Source organism: Chiloscyllium punctatum, chromosome 32 (genome assembly GCF_047496795.1).
Source record: "Chiloscyllium punctatum isolate Juve2018m chromosome 32, sChiPun1.3, whole genome shotgun sequence".
NCBI classification, from domain to species: domain Eukaryota; kingdom Metazoa; phylum Chordata; class Chondrichthyes; order Orectolobiformes; family Hemiscylliidae; genus Chiloscyllium; species Chiloscyllium punctatum.
Window position 1 is genome coordinate 8,910,647 of NC_092770.1, and position 16,410 is coordinate 8,927,056.

Genomic DNA, 16,410 nt, shown 5'->3' on the forward strand with positions numbered 1-16,410 from the left:
GTCTGTTGCAGTGGTCGGTATATTGGGTCCAGGTCGATGTGTTTGTTGATAGAATCTGTGAATGAGTGCCATACCTCTAGGAATTCCCTGGCTGTTCTCTGTTTGGCTTGTCCTATAATATTAGTGTTGTCCCAGTCGAACTCATGTTGCTTGTCATCTGTGTGTGTGGCTACTAAGGATAGCTGGTCGTGTCGTCTCGTGGCGAGTTGGCGTTCATGGATACGGATCGTTAGCTGTCTTCCTGTTTGTCCTATGTAGTGTTTTCTGCAGTCCTTGCATGGGATTTTGTACACTACATTGGTTTTGCTCATGCTGGGTATTGGGTCCTTCGTTCTGGTGAGTTGTTGTCTGAGAGTGGCTGTTGGTTTGTGTGCTGTTATGAGTCCTAGTGGTCACAGTAGTCTGGCTGTCAGTTCAGAAATGCTCCTGATGTATGGTAGTGTGGCTAGTCCTTTGGGTTGCAGTATGTCCTTGTTCCATCGTCTTTCCCTTAGGCATCTGTTGATGAAATTGCGCGGGTATCCGTTTTTGGCGAATACATTGTAGAGGTGTTCTTCTTCCTCTTTTTGTAGTTCTGGTGTACTGCAGTGTGTTGTAGCCCTTTTGAACAGTGTCTTGATGCAACTTCTTTTGTGTGTGTTCGGGTGGTTGCTTTTGTAGTTCAGGACTTCCTCTGTGTGTGTGGCTTTCCTGTATACCTTTGTGGTGAATTCTCCGTTCGGTGTTCTCTGTACCATCACGTCTAGGAATGGGAATTGGTTGTCCATTTCTTCCTCTCTAGTGAATCGGATTCCTGTGAGTGTGGCGTTGATGATCCGGTGTGTGTTCTCTATTTCTGTGTTTTTAATGATTACAAAGGTGTCATCCACATATCTGACCCAGAGTTAGGGTTGAATTTACGGTTAGACTGTTTGATCTAATCTTTGCATTACAGCTTCTGCTATGAGTCCAGAGATGGGTGAGTCCATGGGTATGCCGTTGATTTGTTCATATATTTGGTTGTTGAATGTGAAGTGTGTTGTGAGGCACTGGTCCAGTAGTTTGAGTATGCAGTCTTTGTTGATAGGTTCACCGTCCTGTTGTCTGTTCCGTATGTCCAGCAGGTTGGCTCTTGTTTCTCTGGCTACGGTTTTGTTGATAGAGGTGAACAGTGCCGTTACATCGAATGAGACCATAGTTTCTTCTTTGTCTATGTGTATATTTCTGATGATGTCCAAGAATTCCTGTGTTGACTGTATAGAGTGTCTGGATCCGCTGATCAGTTGTTTCAGTTTCTGCTGTAGTTCTTTAGCCAGTTTGTGTGATGGTGTCCCTGGTAGTGATACTGTGGGTCTGAGTGGGATGTCTGGTTTGTGCACTTTAGTTAATTCATAGAATCTGTGGGTGTTGTTGCTTTTGATGACACCTTTGTAATCATTAAAAACACAGAAATAGAGAACACACACCGGATCATCAACGCCACACTCACAGGAATCCGATTCACTAGAGAGGAAGAAATGGACAACCAATTCCCATTCCTAGACGTGATGGTACAGAGAACACCGAACGGAGAATTCACCACAAAGGTATACAGGAAAGCCACACACACAGAGCAAGTCCTGAACTACAAAAGTAACCACCCCAACACACACAAAAGAAGTTGCATCAAGACACTGTTCAAAAGGGCTACAACACACTGCAGTACACCAGAACTGCAAAAAGAGGAAGAAGAACACCTCTACAATGTATTCGCCAAAAACGGATACCCGCGCAATTTCATCAACAGATGCCTAAGGGAAAGACGATGGAACGAGGACATACTGCAACCCAAAGGACTAGCCACACTACCATACATCAGGAGCATTTCTGAATTGACAGCCAGACTACTGCGACCACTAGGACTCATAACAGCACACAAACCAACAGCCACTCTCAGACAACAACTCACCAGAACGAAGGACCCGATACCCAGCATGAACAAAACTAATGTAGTGTACAAAATCCCATGCAAGGACTGCACAAAACACTACATCGGACAAACAGGAAGACAGCTAACCATCCGCATCCATGAACACCAATTAGCCACGAAACGACATGATCAGCTATCCTTAGTAGCCACACACGTAGATGACAAGCAACATGAATTCGACTGGGACAACACTACTATCATAGCACAAGCCATACAGAGACCAGCCAGGGAATTCCTAGAGGCATGGCACTCATTCACAGGTTCAATCAATAAGCACATCGACCTGGACCCAATATACCGACCACTACAACGGACAGCTGGAACTGACAACTGGAAGCGGCAGATACAAATCACTATAAATGCCGGAGGAAACATCACAGTAACACTTCACAGGAGGCTCCCAAGCACTGAGGATGTCACCTAGACAGGGGACGAAACGTCTGCAACACAAATTCCCAGCTTGGCGAACAGAACCACAACAATGAGCACCCGAGCTACAAATCTTCTCTCAAACTCAGTAGAATTCTGACGTGAATTGAAACTTAGTTGACACATTGAGTACAGATTCTTCTCAGTCCTATGAAAGCAGGCAACAGGAGACAGGCTTGAGGATGGGCCAGAGAATGAATTTCTTCAAAGTTGCATTGGGCAGTGGGCTGACATATTCCTGCCTCTGGGCAATCTTACCGAGATGGGCCATTTCCTGCAGAGACAAACTGCATAATTAACCCCCAAGTGTGAGCTGAACTGTATTGGCTCCTGGTCGAATAATGTCTTGATTAAATAATTCTCATCCTTGTTTTCAAAGCCTTACACACCACTTTTGTAATCGCCTCCATTTGCTCAACTCTCCAAAATAACCATCTGCCTCTAATTTTGATCTCTTATGCATTTCCAATTTTAGTTCACTTTGCCTTCAGTTGTCCAGGTCCTAAACTCTGGAATTCCCTTTCTGTACCTCTCCACTTCTCTTCCTTTCTTTCTCCCTCTAAGCCTCTTCAAACCTGTCTCTTCTTTTGGTAATGTGACCTAATGTCTCTTTATGATCTGGTGTCATATTTTGTTTTGTAATTCTCTGATGAAGCACCTTGGGATGTTTTATTATTATAAAGGCCATATAAAAATGTAAGTTGCTGTTGTCATGTACAGGATAAGTTTATTTTGTCAGTGCTTTTGATAAAATTCAGCTTGACATTATTCTGCTATACAGGTATCATCTGCCCAGCTAATATGTTATACCATATTTGTTCCTCCTCTTGTGGGCGGACTTGCCAGTCACTTTCTGTAAATGAAGTTTGTGGTGATGATTGTGCGGAAGGCTGCAACTGCCCCAGTGGAACATTCTATGATGAGATATTGCGTCGCTGTGTCATGCAGTAAGTTTGTTTCGGTTCTATTTAATCCCAGCTCATCAGGTCTGCTCAGCAAGAAACTGAACTATTTTATCACATTTACTACATCACCTTTTGTCTATTAACTTTTTTTTTCTGGAGACTGCAGTCACATCAAAAACAAAACCTGTCTAGACAATAAGCAAGCTTGTGATGCCAACAGCATGAGTTCAGTTCCTGCACTGGATGAGGTTATTGTGAAAGCTTCTGCTCCTCAGCCTCTGCCCTTGTCTGAGGCATGGTGATCTTCAAATTAAATTACCACCAGCCATCTCTCTCTCTAACGAGAGAGCAGCCCTAGGGTCTGGTCAGGCTAAAGTGATTTTACCTTTACATACAAACAGTCCTGAAAACATCGTGTTAGTTTACCAACATTAGGGAATCTTCTTGGAGATCAGAAAGCTGCTATATGCCAAACCTTTGCCTTTTCTTTGAGGAAAATATCTTCTTAAATTTTCAGTTTGATCTCTTTGTATGACTCAATCCTTCTGGCTCAATCACAGTCCAGACTCTAGAAAGGTTTTGGGTTGCAAAAGCCCATGATGGAAATTGAAGTATGCCTGTAATACTGAGCTGGCTTTTTTCTTAGTCCACTAATGGGCTTTTTGGCACATGAAATCCACAGAGTGATCTTCCTGCTGCATACACACCCTCCTCAACCTGCCTGCAATATTTCAGGGATGTGTTGGGTGGGTTTGCTTGTACTTCAGCCTTTTGAGGCCCTAAGGGCCACTTTCATCCAGCTGATGCAAGTATTTTATCCATTGCAAGGTGAAGGTCCAGACCATGGGTGGGACTTGGAACTCAACATAGTGTGAATTGGCACAGGCCATGTGGGATTTGGCACTCTCCATGGTGGGACTCGGCTTAGGCCGTGGTGGGACTCAGCACAGGGTGTGGTGGGACCTGGCACACTCTATGGCGGGACTTGCCACAGGCCATGGTGAGACTTGGCACTTTCCATTGTGGGACTTGGCGCAGGCCATATGGGACGGCACAGGCCATGATGGGGACTGTCTCAGGCCATGGTGGGACTTGGCACAGGCCATGGTGGGAGTTGGCACTTTCCATAGTGAGACTTGGCACAGGCTGTGTGGGATGTGGCACAGGCCATGCTAGGGACTTGGCTCAGACCATGGTGGGACTTGGCACTGGCCATGGTGAGACTTGGGCACACTTCATGGTGGAACCTGCACAGGCCATGATGGAACTTGGCACTCCACATTGTGGGACCTAGCACTCACCATGTTGGGCCTTGGCATTCCCCACGCTGCGATCTGGCACAAACCATGAAAACCTGGCACATGCTATGATGCACTGTCTTCCGATGCCAATCTCAACAGAACTGGTAGTATTTATGATGAGAGAAGGAGGGTTACGTTCTGAGTTGATTATTACTCTTCTATTCCAAAATAAAGGGTTAGAAGGACTTGAAATGTGAATTCTTTTTCACATGCTGCAAGGCTGTCAGAGCTGTTGGATTTCTTTTCAGTTAATTCTATTTTACTGCATGAAAACAGCTTCACATGACCCACATTTGTGGATCTGGTGTTAATCTTAACCAAAGAATTTATTTTAAGTGTGAAAACATGAGTGATTGTTCCTTCTCCAGAATGACTAATATTCTTGCCTGAAAGAGTAAATTGGAATTTTTCAGAACTTGGCGGACACAATTTCTTAAAGCCTACTTGTTGTTATCTTGATATTTATATAATGATGTTGATATTTAGATGATGATGTTGTTGTACGGTCAATAAATAATAAAAATAGCTCAGTGTATCCCATGTGCCTCTTCTAGATCTCAGTGTTCCTGTTACTTTATGGGAGGAATATTTCAGGCAGGAGAAGTCACATACAGTAACTCGGGACCATGGTATGACTCTTGTTCTTTGTCTGTTGAAGATTGCCATTCAGGCTCTATTCTGCAACTGGGATGGAGGATTATGAAAATGAGATCATGTTTCTAAACCTCTGCTGAGTCAGGGATAGTGTTTAATTGGATTTCTGAGATTGCTTCGGGTACTTGATATGTTCTTGTATGAAATAGCTTAAATGATTTTGCAAAGTATGGTACAACAAATTGATTAAAATATTTTCAGGCTGATATAGGTTTCGTTACTAATATAATTCTGTTATTTCAGAAAATAGACAATTTTATTTATATAGAGCATATGGATTTTGGATTTAAAAATGCTATTTTTAAATTTGTGAATGACTCCAGTTTGGGAGCACCGTCAACACTAAGAAGAACTTTAACAAATTGCAGGGAGACAGTAATGGGGCAAAGATTTGGCAATTTAAATTCACCATGTAGAAATGTAACCATTATATTTTGGGTAGAAAGAATAATGAGGTTGCTCAGAAGACACACATATAGATGGAATAAAGGAACAAAGCAGATTCAGAATACAAATGCATGAGTCACTGAAAATTACCCCATACGTTAGCAAGATCATAAAAAAGAAAAACAATCAGAGCATGAGGTTTTATTTCCAGAGGGATTGAATTGATCAGCCAGAAAATGATGTTAAGCACATACCAATTTGGTTAGACAACATGTAGTTCACTGCTTGCAGTTCTTAATGGGGTGGTATGGTGGCTTGGTGGCTAGTACTGCTGCCTCACAGCAGCAGGGACCTAGGTTCAATTCCAGCTTCAGGTGACTGTCTGAATGAGTTTCCTCCTACAATCCAAGGATGTTCTGGTCAGATGAACTGGACATGCTAAAATGCTCCTGGTGTTAGTCAGAGGTAAAAGTAGGGGTTTGGGTCTGCGTGGGTTACTCCTTGGATTGCCAGTGTGGATCTTTTGGGCTGAAGGGCCTGTTTCCATACTGTAGGGAATCTAATCTTAATGCTCCATAAGGATATACAGACAATGGGGAAGAGATTTTACAAGGATTTTTCTGGGAATTTGTGGACATAGATATCAGGAAAAGATTGACTGTGTCTCTTTTTTTCCTGAAAAATGCCTGAAGATAACCTAATACCAAATTCTGAAATGTTTTGTTTGAGTGGACTCAGAGAAAATATTTCCTGTTGTGATGTCGAATATTACTAGAATCCATCAATATAATCCTCAATAAATCCAATTCACAAGAACATTTATTATCTAGAGAGTGGTGCGATGGAGTGATTAACCATGGAGTGATTAAATTGAATCAGTTAGATATATTTAAGAGGACGCACATGAGGAAAAAAGGAATGAAGGGTTCAGATAGATTTCAAGGAGGAAGAATGGGGTGAGATTGAACTGGACCATGAACACTGGCTGGGTGTAACTGGGCTGAATGGCTTATTTCTCTGCCGTATATCCAATGCCGTATATTTCTCTGCCGTATATCTGTGTAGTTTTGTTACAGTTCAGGTTTGCTTTATTAATTCTTAAAACTTTAAACAATGGCAAATAATATTCATCCGGTTACTGTTTTTTTTTAGCTTGTGTAGGAATGGGAGGGTGACGTGTACACCTGTGGAGCCAGGTATGTTATGATTTCTCATCATTAACACGATCACATAATTTCATAAAATACAGTTGATTGGAAGGTAAGCTGTATTTATAGAGAAGTTTTACCTGCAATTCGTCCTAAAATTATTTTGAGCAAAAATAAATGGAATGTTCTGGTTGACTTCTATTTTCAATCCTTATTATTTATTTTCGGAGTACTGACAGCTCCATGCTGAGGGAAAACACTATTATTATAGAATATATATTACTGGATCATGATTATCATAGTCCAACTTCATTTTTAACTGGAATTCTATTTGATCAAAAGCTGCCAACAGTAATACTCAAGCAAATAACCAAACAATTAAAAAAAAATATTTATGGGATGAGGGCATCACTAGACAGGCAACATTTATTGCCCATCCCTAATTGCCTAGAGGGCAATTAAGTGTCAACCACGTTGTTGTGGGTCTGGAGTCAAATGTAGGCCAGACCAGGTAAGGATGACAGTTTCCTTCCCTGAAGGACATTAGTGAGCCAAATGGGCTTTTCCTGACAGTTGGCAATGGATTCCTGATCATTAGATTCTTAATTCTAGATTTTTATTGAATTCAAATTCCATCATCTGCTATTGCAGGATTCAAACCTTGGTCCCCAGAACATTACCTGGATCTCTGGATTAACAGTCCAGCATTAATACCACCAGGCCATTGCCTCCCCCCTATCACCTTTGTAATCATAATATCATTTTGTTTAATATTCTGAGGATGAGGATTAAAATGATCTAGCAAGTAGATATTTCATAAGATCAATTTCACTGTCCTTTTCTTCATGGGGATCACTTAATTGCTGGGTACAAAGAGAGCCATCTAATATTGCCTGCTGGATGGGTTGGATGAGGTGATGTCTGAGGGGGAAATGAAGAGAGAGTGCTTGAGTCTGCTGCAGCAAAGGCAACTTAATGTCATAGGACCTTAGAGTCTGAATGGCATGGGCTATGGCAAGATTTGTGGCAGATTCTGATGAGATGCCTGAAGAGGTCAATCTCAATGTTGGGATCACCTTGCTGTATCTTTTATACTTTCGATGAGCAGCATGGTGAGTTTCTCACGAGGCTGTGGCAAATTGCCAGTTAAGTGGGATTGTCGCTTGTTAAACACCTGGTTAATATCCCAACTTGCCACATTCATATTCAGCTTTCTCTCAGTAAACTAACCAAGTAAGCTAGATGTTGAGAAAACTCGACAAGGAAAGCAGTGAGTATCTGGCTGATACAGCTCATTGGTTGCTCCAAAGGACCTCCAGGTTGGATACCAGCCCAGACACACACACACACACACACACACACACACACACACCGACCCTGAGACTTTGGCATTAGGTAGGTACCAGCCTTTAAGAACCCTAATGTCATTTTTCCAATCTACATACCGGCTGTGTCTGCATTTCAGTGTTGTGCCTTAGTGTACACCAGCCCCTATCATTGTAATGCTGCAGCAAGAACAATGTGAGCTCATGACCTGGACCAGGCTGAATCGCTTGTCTAGATTAAAGTGGTGCTGGAAAAACCTTCAATCCTGATGAAGGGCTTTTGCCTGAAACATCAATTTTCCTGCTCCCTGGATGCTGCCTAACCTGCTATGCTTTTCCAGCACCACTCTAATCTAGACTCTGATTTCCAGCATCTGCAGTACCCACTTCTATCCTGCATTTCTGGTCTGTCATGGCTCACACACACTTTGAGCTTACCTGGATGCTCACAGCATCCCTGCCTTGCCTTGCCTTTTTGCACTTGGTCATCTTACTTCTGCCTTGCTATTTAGCACAGACACAAAGGCAGGAAGCTAGTCATGGTTGGCAGTGGGCTTCTGTCAGCTCAAGGAGGACTACCATCGTTCAGAGCATCCCTGCACAGGACGTTAGGGGCAGCCTCTGATACCACGCCAGAGGCTTGGACACAATCAGCCAGTCACTCGGAAAGGTCAAAGTCAGGAGGCTGTCTGTATAAGGAATGAAGAGCTGAGTTGCTGCTCTACAGGGGACAGCTTTCCTCCTGGAATGAGAGAGAGCGCGAGAGATGTGTATTAAGGGAGATGGAAGTGAGAGGTGAAGTATCTCAAGCAAGTGATTAGGTGATGCAGGAGGCACAGAGGGGTAGTGGTGTTGGGGGTTGGGTGAGAGTGGGTAGGGCAGATGTTACAAGCATTAGTGAGACTGCTAAAGCTTGAGCCTTGGTGGGAGGTAGATACTTCAGCAAAAATTCATTGAGGGATATGTACTGGACAGACATAGTAGCAATTGACAGTGTAGAGAAAATTGATTGATCTTCCTACAGTGCTGAGCGTTCCTCTAGATGGCTGAGACTGTTTTAACCCAGGTGGCAGCATGGAACAGGGGTGGCTTGCTCTGCTGGTGCTGGGGGAAGAGTTTGTCCAGTCTCTGCACCAACCAATCCAGCAGGACCTTCAGAGCAGGCACCAATTTACCCCTATCTGCCATGCCCAGGGCAAATACATGGAACCATATAGTGCAGCTTGTCCAGGTGGCACAGTGAGATTTTAAAACCTGTACACCATGTGGAAGACACAAGTTAGGATTGTGATGAAATACTCCCCACTTGCCTGGATGGGTGCAGCTCCAACAGCACTCAAGAAGCTTGACACACTGCAGGATAAAGTAGCCACTTGATTGCCACTAAGCCACACTCCCTCCGACACTGACGCTCAGTGGCAGCAGTGTGTACTATTTACTGTAGAAATTCACCAAAGATCCTCAGACAGCACTTTCCAAACCCACGACCACTTCCATCTAGGACAGGACAGCAGGTATACAGTAATGTACAACCTGCAAGTTCCCCTCCAAGTCAATCATCATCTGGACTTGGGTTTATATAGTTATCCCTTCACTGTTGCTGGGTCAAAATCCTCCAATTCCCTCCCTAAAGGTATTGTGGGTCAACCTACAACACATGCACTGCAGCATTTCAAGAAGGCAGCTAACCACTACCTTTTCAAGGGCAACTCAAGATGGGTAATAAATGCTGGGAAAGGCACATGGTGAGATGGGACTGGAATCAGATATGAGTGTTGCCTTGGGGTGGAGTAGGTGGTTAATGAGGTCAATTTGGTAAATTATGGCAAGAAAACTCACCAGGTTTGTGACAGAAATCCATCCAAAACATGGCACAACTCTCACTTAGCTCAAGAAATTTAGGATTCAGCCTTATATATATATATTGTATATATATACCATTATATTTTAAAAATACAAATAGAGTTAGAGAGTCATAGAGATGTACAGCATGGAAACAGATCCCTCGATCCAACTTGTCCATGCAGACCAGATATCCTAAACAAATCTAGTCCCATTTGCCAGCACTTGACCCATATCCCTCCAAACCCTTCCTATTCATATACCCTTCCAGATGCCTTTTAAATGTTACAATTGTACCAGCCTCCACCACTAGCAGCTCATTCCATATATACACCACCCTTTGTGTGAAAATGTTGCTGCTTAGGTCACTTTTTAATATTTCCCCTCTCACTCTAAATCTATTCCCTTTAGTTATGGACTCCACCACCCCAAGGAAAAGACCTTGTCTATTTACCCAATCTACGCCCCTCATGACTTTATAAACCTCTATAATATTACCCCTCAGCCTCCAACATTCCAGGGAAATCAACCCTAGCCTATTCAACCTCTCCCTATAGCTCAAATCCTCCAACCCTGGCAACAACCTTGTAAATCTTTTCTGAGCCCTTTCAAGTTTCATAACATCCTTCCGATAGGAGGGAGACCAGAATTGCACACAATATTCCAAAAGTGGCTGAACCAATGTCCTGTACAGCTGTAATATGACCCCTCAAACCCTATACTCAATGGTCTGTCCAATAAAGGAAAGCATATCACATGCCTTCTTCACTATCCTATCTACCTGTGATTCTACTTTCAAGGAACTATGAACCTGCACTCCAAGGTCTCTTTGTTCAGCAACACTCCCCAGGATCTTACCATGTCCTGTTCTGATTTACCTTTCCAAAATGCAGCACCTCACATTTACCTAAATTATACTCCACCTGCCACTCCTCAGCCCATTAGCCCATCTGATCAAATTCATGCTTAGTCATAATACTTTTACCAATTTGATAAAAACAATTTCAGTTCACAAATGTCCATTTCAATTGTGAACTATATAACAAGAAGCATTGTATTGATTTTATTCAGAACCTGAACCTGTGGAGTGTCCTAACAATAAGAGATATTTCGACTGTACAGATCCTCAGCCTGGCCTGCCTTGGACGGGAGCAGCGTGTGAAGTCACTTGTGAAAACCTTATGATGAATATTACTTGTTCACCCATGACTCCATGTATTTCAGGTTGTGTTTGTCCTCCTGGGTAAGTGTATTGAAATATTTAAGAGCTGATTGACAACCTGGATATATGGTATTGCTTCCATGAAGGATATGTAATCATATCTGATCTTTAAAGAAATGCAAGTCATACAGAGCTTGAAAATGAGGAGGGTTAGCAACTGTCAGTGCTGCCGTGATACCCCGTGCAAGAACTGGCAGCACCAAATGAAGATCTCCAAAGTGACTATTTTCCTTATGACAGCCATTTACTGAGTGATTGGTTGCTTTATGCAGTCAAACATAACACTTCTAATCCAGGGAAGTTGGAAAAAGTGGGAATTTCACAGGAAACTGATATCCACAATGCCAGCACCTTTCACTAGCATTAGGACCAAAGGGAATGAAGGCACATTAGATTGAAACATGATTGAACCTGTTCAGTAAAAAGGATCCATGTACCATAATGAGAAGGCACCCCTTTGATTCTCAATCTTTGCCAGTTTTACATTAGGAAGATGGAAGCCATCATCTCTGTTTCCTGTCATCAATGTTGTTTTTTTGGCATCAATTCAATCTATCTTGCTGACCAGTGTCTCAGGCTGACACATCCGATTGGTCATCTCAGCTTCCTATTTAACTTGGAGACAAGTTTTTAATCCCATATTCTCTCTGTCACAATGATTCCTTCTTTCACCATCATTACATTGCCTGTCTCAGCTCATTAGTCACACAAACTATGATCCATTGTCATCTCCAGACTTAACTACATCTTTGCTCTTCCATCCACCACTCCCTATAAATTCGACTTCCCATATTCTATTATCACACATGCCTGTCCTTGCTAACTTACATTGGCTTCTGGACCCCATGAATCCAATATGAAACTTTTGTCCTTATGTTTAAAACAATAATGACCTTGTGTTCTTTATCTCTGTAACCTTCTGTAGCCCTAAAATGTCCTTTCAAATTGTCTGTACCTCTGACTTAGCATTTCCTCTCATAGCCTCTTCCACCTGTTTACTTTGTGCAACTGGATTAAGACTTTACTAAAACAACTCCTTTCATCAGAGATTTGGTTCCTCCGCTTATTTTTTCCTTCCTTTGTCCTGATGACCTTTTCTCAGTGACAGATTCATGAAGCGCTTTAGGGATTATAGCTATGTTAAAATTGTGATATGAATGTAAATTATTGTTTGTCATTACAAATAAAGTTGATTTTGATTATAATGAAGGTGAAAATGTATTAGGTTCTTGTAAACCCACAAGGTAACATCAGGCATTAATTTCTTGATAACAAAATAAAAAGAAATCAACCAACTATTTATCTCTGGAGATTCAGGATTTTTTTTTCACTTTGCCCATTTTTCAGTAGCCATATGGGTTTAGACCACATTAACAAGGCCAATAAAATTACATGGTGAAGGAAGATTGTGTGCTATGGCAAGGCAAATGTATAGATATCACAAATGATATTAATTTTCCTCTGTAAGTTAATGTAATTAACCTTAACATAGCATCACAGCAACTGATAATTGCAACTGGTGAAAAGGTCTGTGAAAGTAGACTGAAAGTATTTAAGTAATTCCCCAGTATTGTTGTTGCAAATATACACATGACCAAAAGAAATCTGACATAGTTTAAAGCAGTTTCACATTTCAAATGCAATAGCTGTCAACAAAAGGCTCTGTAAATGTATAAGGCTCCCAGACTTACGGGGATGAATTTCCTGAGAGTTTCTGTCATATCATTGCCATGACTTCAATGAAAGTTCAGTTACATCCATAAAAGGAGTTCTGTAAAGCTATAGAGATGGAAAGACACTGAAGAAACTCACTGCCCAGAATCATAAAGTGTGTGCAGAATTTAACAATATCCTTTTCGCTTTCTTTCAATGATGCTATAGGTTCATTAAACATGGTGAAGATTGTTATTTGTCTGAAAATTGTCCATGCAGTTGGAAAGGTCAGGAATATCTACCAGGTGAAGTGGTTTCTACAGAATGTTACACCTGGTATGTCCAAATCAATTTTAAAAATTAAATTGAGCTATTACTGAAAGCTTTATGATTTACATTATGTAATTAATCAATTAAAACTATTTTATATTGCACTTTCTTTGGTTAACTATGACAAATCGTAAATGATAGAGCTGCTTTGATCTTTTTATCACAGTATTGCCATGGTATTTTACAAATTCAAAAAATTCTTAGCAGGTTTTCTAAGCACCAGCCTGACTGGTCCACAGTTATGCATAGATTTGCAAGCAAATATCAGGCGCTCCCACGATTCTCTCTCCACAACTAGACAAATACAAAGTACATCGCTATGATTTCTCATAATGGTGTAATGGTTATGGTTTAGTAATACAGAGACTTAGGCTAATGCTTTAGGGATACAAGTTCAAATCATAATTGCTGATGGTATTTGAATTCAGTTTAACACCTGAGATTGAAAGCTAAAACCATCATTAATTGTTATTCAAAACCCATTTAGTTAACTAATGTCCTTTAGGTACCATCTTTACCTGGTCTGGTGTACATATAACTCTGGACATACAGCAATATGGTTGATTCTGAAGTGGCCTAGGAACAGATGTTGGCTAAGCCTGGGTAGCCCACAACCCATGAGAGAAAGGAATTTGTGCTCCATTTCCCAACACTGAATGTTTTATGTTGTTACTATTTTGCTAGATGATACTGAAATAAAGTCACATTTACTGAAGGTGATCATTCAAAATTTAACAGTTCACTTAGTTTCTTTTTATTAATGGAAAGAAATTTCAGTGTAGCCTAATGCTCTCCTTTTGAAGTTAAATAATTCATTATTTTCTTAGTGTTTGCCTACGAGGAGTTTTTAATTGCACATACCACCCGTGTCCTGCAGTATGCACCATCTACAGTGATCGTCATTATCGTAGTTTTGATGGATTGGAATATGATTATGTCAGTGACTGCCAAGTATACCTCGTGAAGGTAAGCAGTTTTAGATTTACACCTGAATTTGCCATCTGATGCTTGAAACAGCCACACATTGAATATTTTGTCCAGTTCTCAAATTATTTAAACCCTGGAAATTATGTGATGTTACAGAGAGGGGACTAAAATATAGGGCATTGATAAATTTGAAACCCCACTTTCCACCTTCTGGCAGTCTTAGTAACTACCTTTAACCACAATTCACTATTTGCTGTTTGTAATTAGCTTGTTTTTGATCCTGCTACATGTCCATGGATTCCATGGGCTGAATTTTACTTGCTAAAGCTGGGATTATTTTCAGCAAGGGGCACATTAAATAGATCAGATGGTTAACCCACTATGTTCCCACTTACACCAAACACATGTCCATTGCATGTTAGGTAGGTGTATTTTGAAATCAGCTGCCCATCTTCCATATTCAGATAAACAATTAAAGGTCAACTAGGCTTGTTAAAAGAACCTATTGACTTCAATCATATGCAGCTCATGCCATGATATCACTGAAGTGGCCAGTTGGATGGAATTGATCATTTTTAAAGACCTACATTGAAAACATGGGACAGTATGGAGGGGAATCTTTATTTAGGGATACCCTGTATGCATTAAAGAGAGACCCTAAATCTCCACTAACTCTCCCTTCTGTATGCTAACTCTTCCCTGGGTCAGCAACTTAATACTTGTTTACTCCAGACACCAGTGATTCAATGCACATTCCCCACTGGATCATAGAAATAGGCTACAAGAATATCAGTACGGAAATATCAACATCTGTAATAAAAATGGTGGATGATTTACATTCTGACAACATCTTCACAATCTTCTATCTCTAAAATACATAAGTCAGTGGTTAAGATACAAATCTTCATAGACTGATAATGAAACCACACTATCTGTCGTTTATCAGCACTGTATAGGTTGCCATTGCCAAGTTTATTAACAATTTAGTGCCCACATTTCCACCCTGCCTGCCTTCCAGAACCTGGCTTCCCATACCCCAGCATCCCTCCCTGGGGTCTGGGGTGCATCCTTACTCTAAAAACCAGGGATTTAACTTTCTGGGGCAGCGATGAAAATTCCTTGTTCTTCATGCAATCCCCATTGTTGCCAGGACTGATAGATCTATCAATCATTCAGATTGGTTGTCATCTCCAAAGTTAGGACATGTTCCCACTAATTGACATAAGACCCAGTGCCCACTAATTATTTTGGCCTGGCATGTTTTGGCAGGGGTAGGGGGCATGGGGTTATTCTGGTCGTGTCAACTTCCAACAGAGTTTCCATCCAGGGAACATGAGCTGCCTGCACCCCTTTACCCTCCATACATCTTCAACTTTGTCAGAGTATTATGCAGTAGCTTACTGAAAACTTTTATTTTGGTTTTTAATTAAGGGGTAGCAAGCCATTCAAGTTTGTTTGTTGCGATTATTTTAGATTTTGAATAGAGTGTGTATTTTCTCTCCGGTTGGCTGCTGGTTTTCTATTTATTGGGTGCGGTATGCTCCTTAAGTAAAATCCTATGGAATGCCTTCTGTAAATTTGATGATGATTGCTTGCAACATCCTGTCTATACATTTGTGGACTAGAGAGCTGAGTCAAGTGACTTGGATAATGCAAGCACTTTTATATGGATCTGTAGTCCCTGATACCTGTAGCCCTGGCTTTCTGCAATCAGCAGTTCAATGCACTTCTTATGCAGTTCAACTTCCTAGGGATCTCTACTTTGTCCCTCTTAATCTGATTTTGCAGAAAATACAATCTAAACAATTATGAGAACCTCTTTACCTGCTGAAAGATAAGCAAGAGGAGAAAATGGTTTTTTAATTGCAGAATCAAATGACTCTTTGTGAACTTTGTATGAACTAGCACTGATAACACATTCCCTGTTACTGTATATATCTACTCAAGATTTGTATGTGATGCACAGTGTGTGACGATTTGATGTCACTGACCTCAGCCCAGATTTTCAAACTGCGCTGTCAAGATTTATATTTGTGGGTCAAATGAATCTGTATGGAAGATCTCATCTTCCAAATCTAACTGGCAGATATATATGAGAAGGGTATGATTAGTGACTGAAATAACTGAAATAGATTTTTGAAGAATAAGGATACGTAGAAGTATTTAGATGTGAGGTGAAAATATCTTTTTTTGACTCATTTTTGGAGGAAAATTTAGCTTTACAGCTTTCATTTTAGTATCTTGAGAAAGCCCTACCAAAGGAAAATGGAGAATTCCTAATGAAAAAATTAGTAAATATTTTTTGTATGTTATATATTTCAATAATTTTCATGAATTGT

At 41.0% G+C, this 16,410-nt stretch overlaps 1 protein-coding gene across 1 annotated transcript in view; it reads left to right on the forward strand.

The window, feature by feature from the left end:
• otogl (otogelin-like) overlaps window positions 1-16,410 on the forward strand; it is a 229,066-nt gene that overhangs the window by 71,715 nt on the left and 140,941 nt on the right. Inside the window, exons 21-26 of the mRNA XM_072551603.1 lie at window positions 3,159-3,324; window positions 5,138-5,212; window positions 6,777-6,820; window positions 11,011-11,182; window positions 13,043-13,150; window positions 13,972-14,110. Coding sequence (XP_072407704.1) covers window positions 3,159-3,324; window positions 5,138-5,212; window positions 6,777-6,820; window positions 11,011-11,182; window positions 13,043-13,150; window positions 13,972-14,110 — 704 coding nt within the window. The remainder of the gene's footprint in view (window positions 1-3,158; window positions 3,325-5,137; window positions 5,213-6,776; window positions 6,821-11,010; window positions 11,183-13,042; window positions 13,151-13,971; window positions 14,111-16,410) is intronic.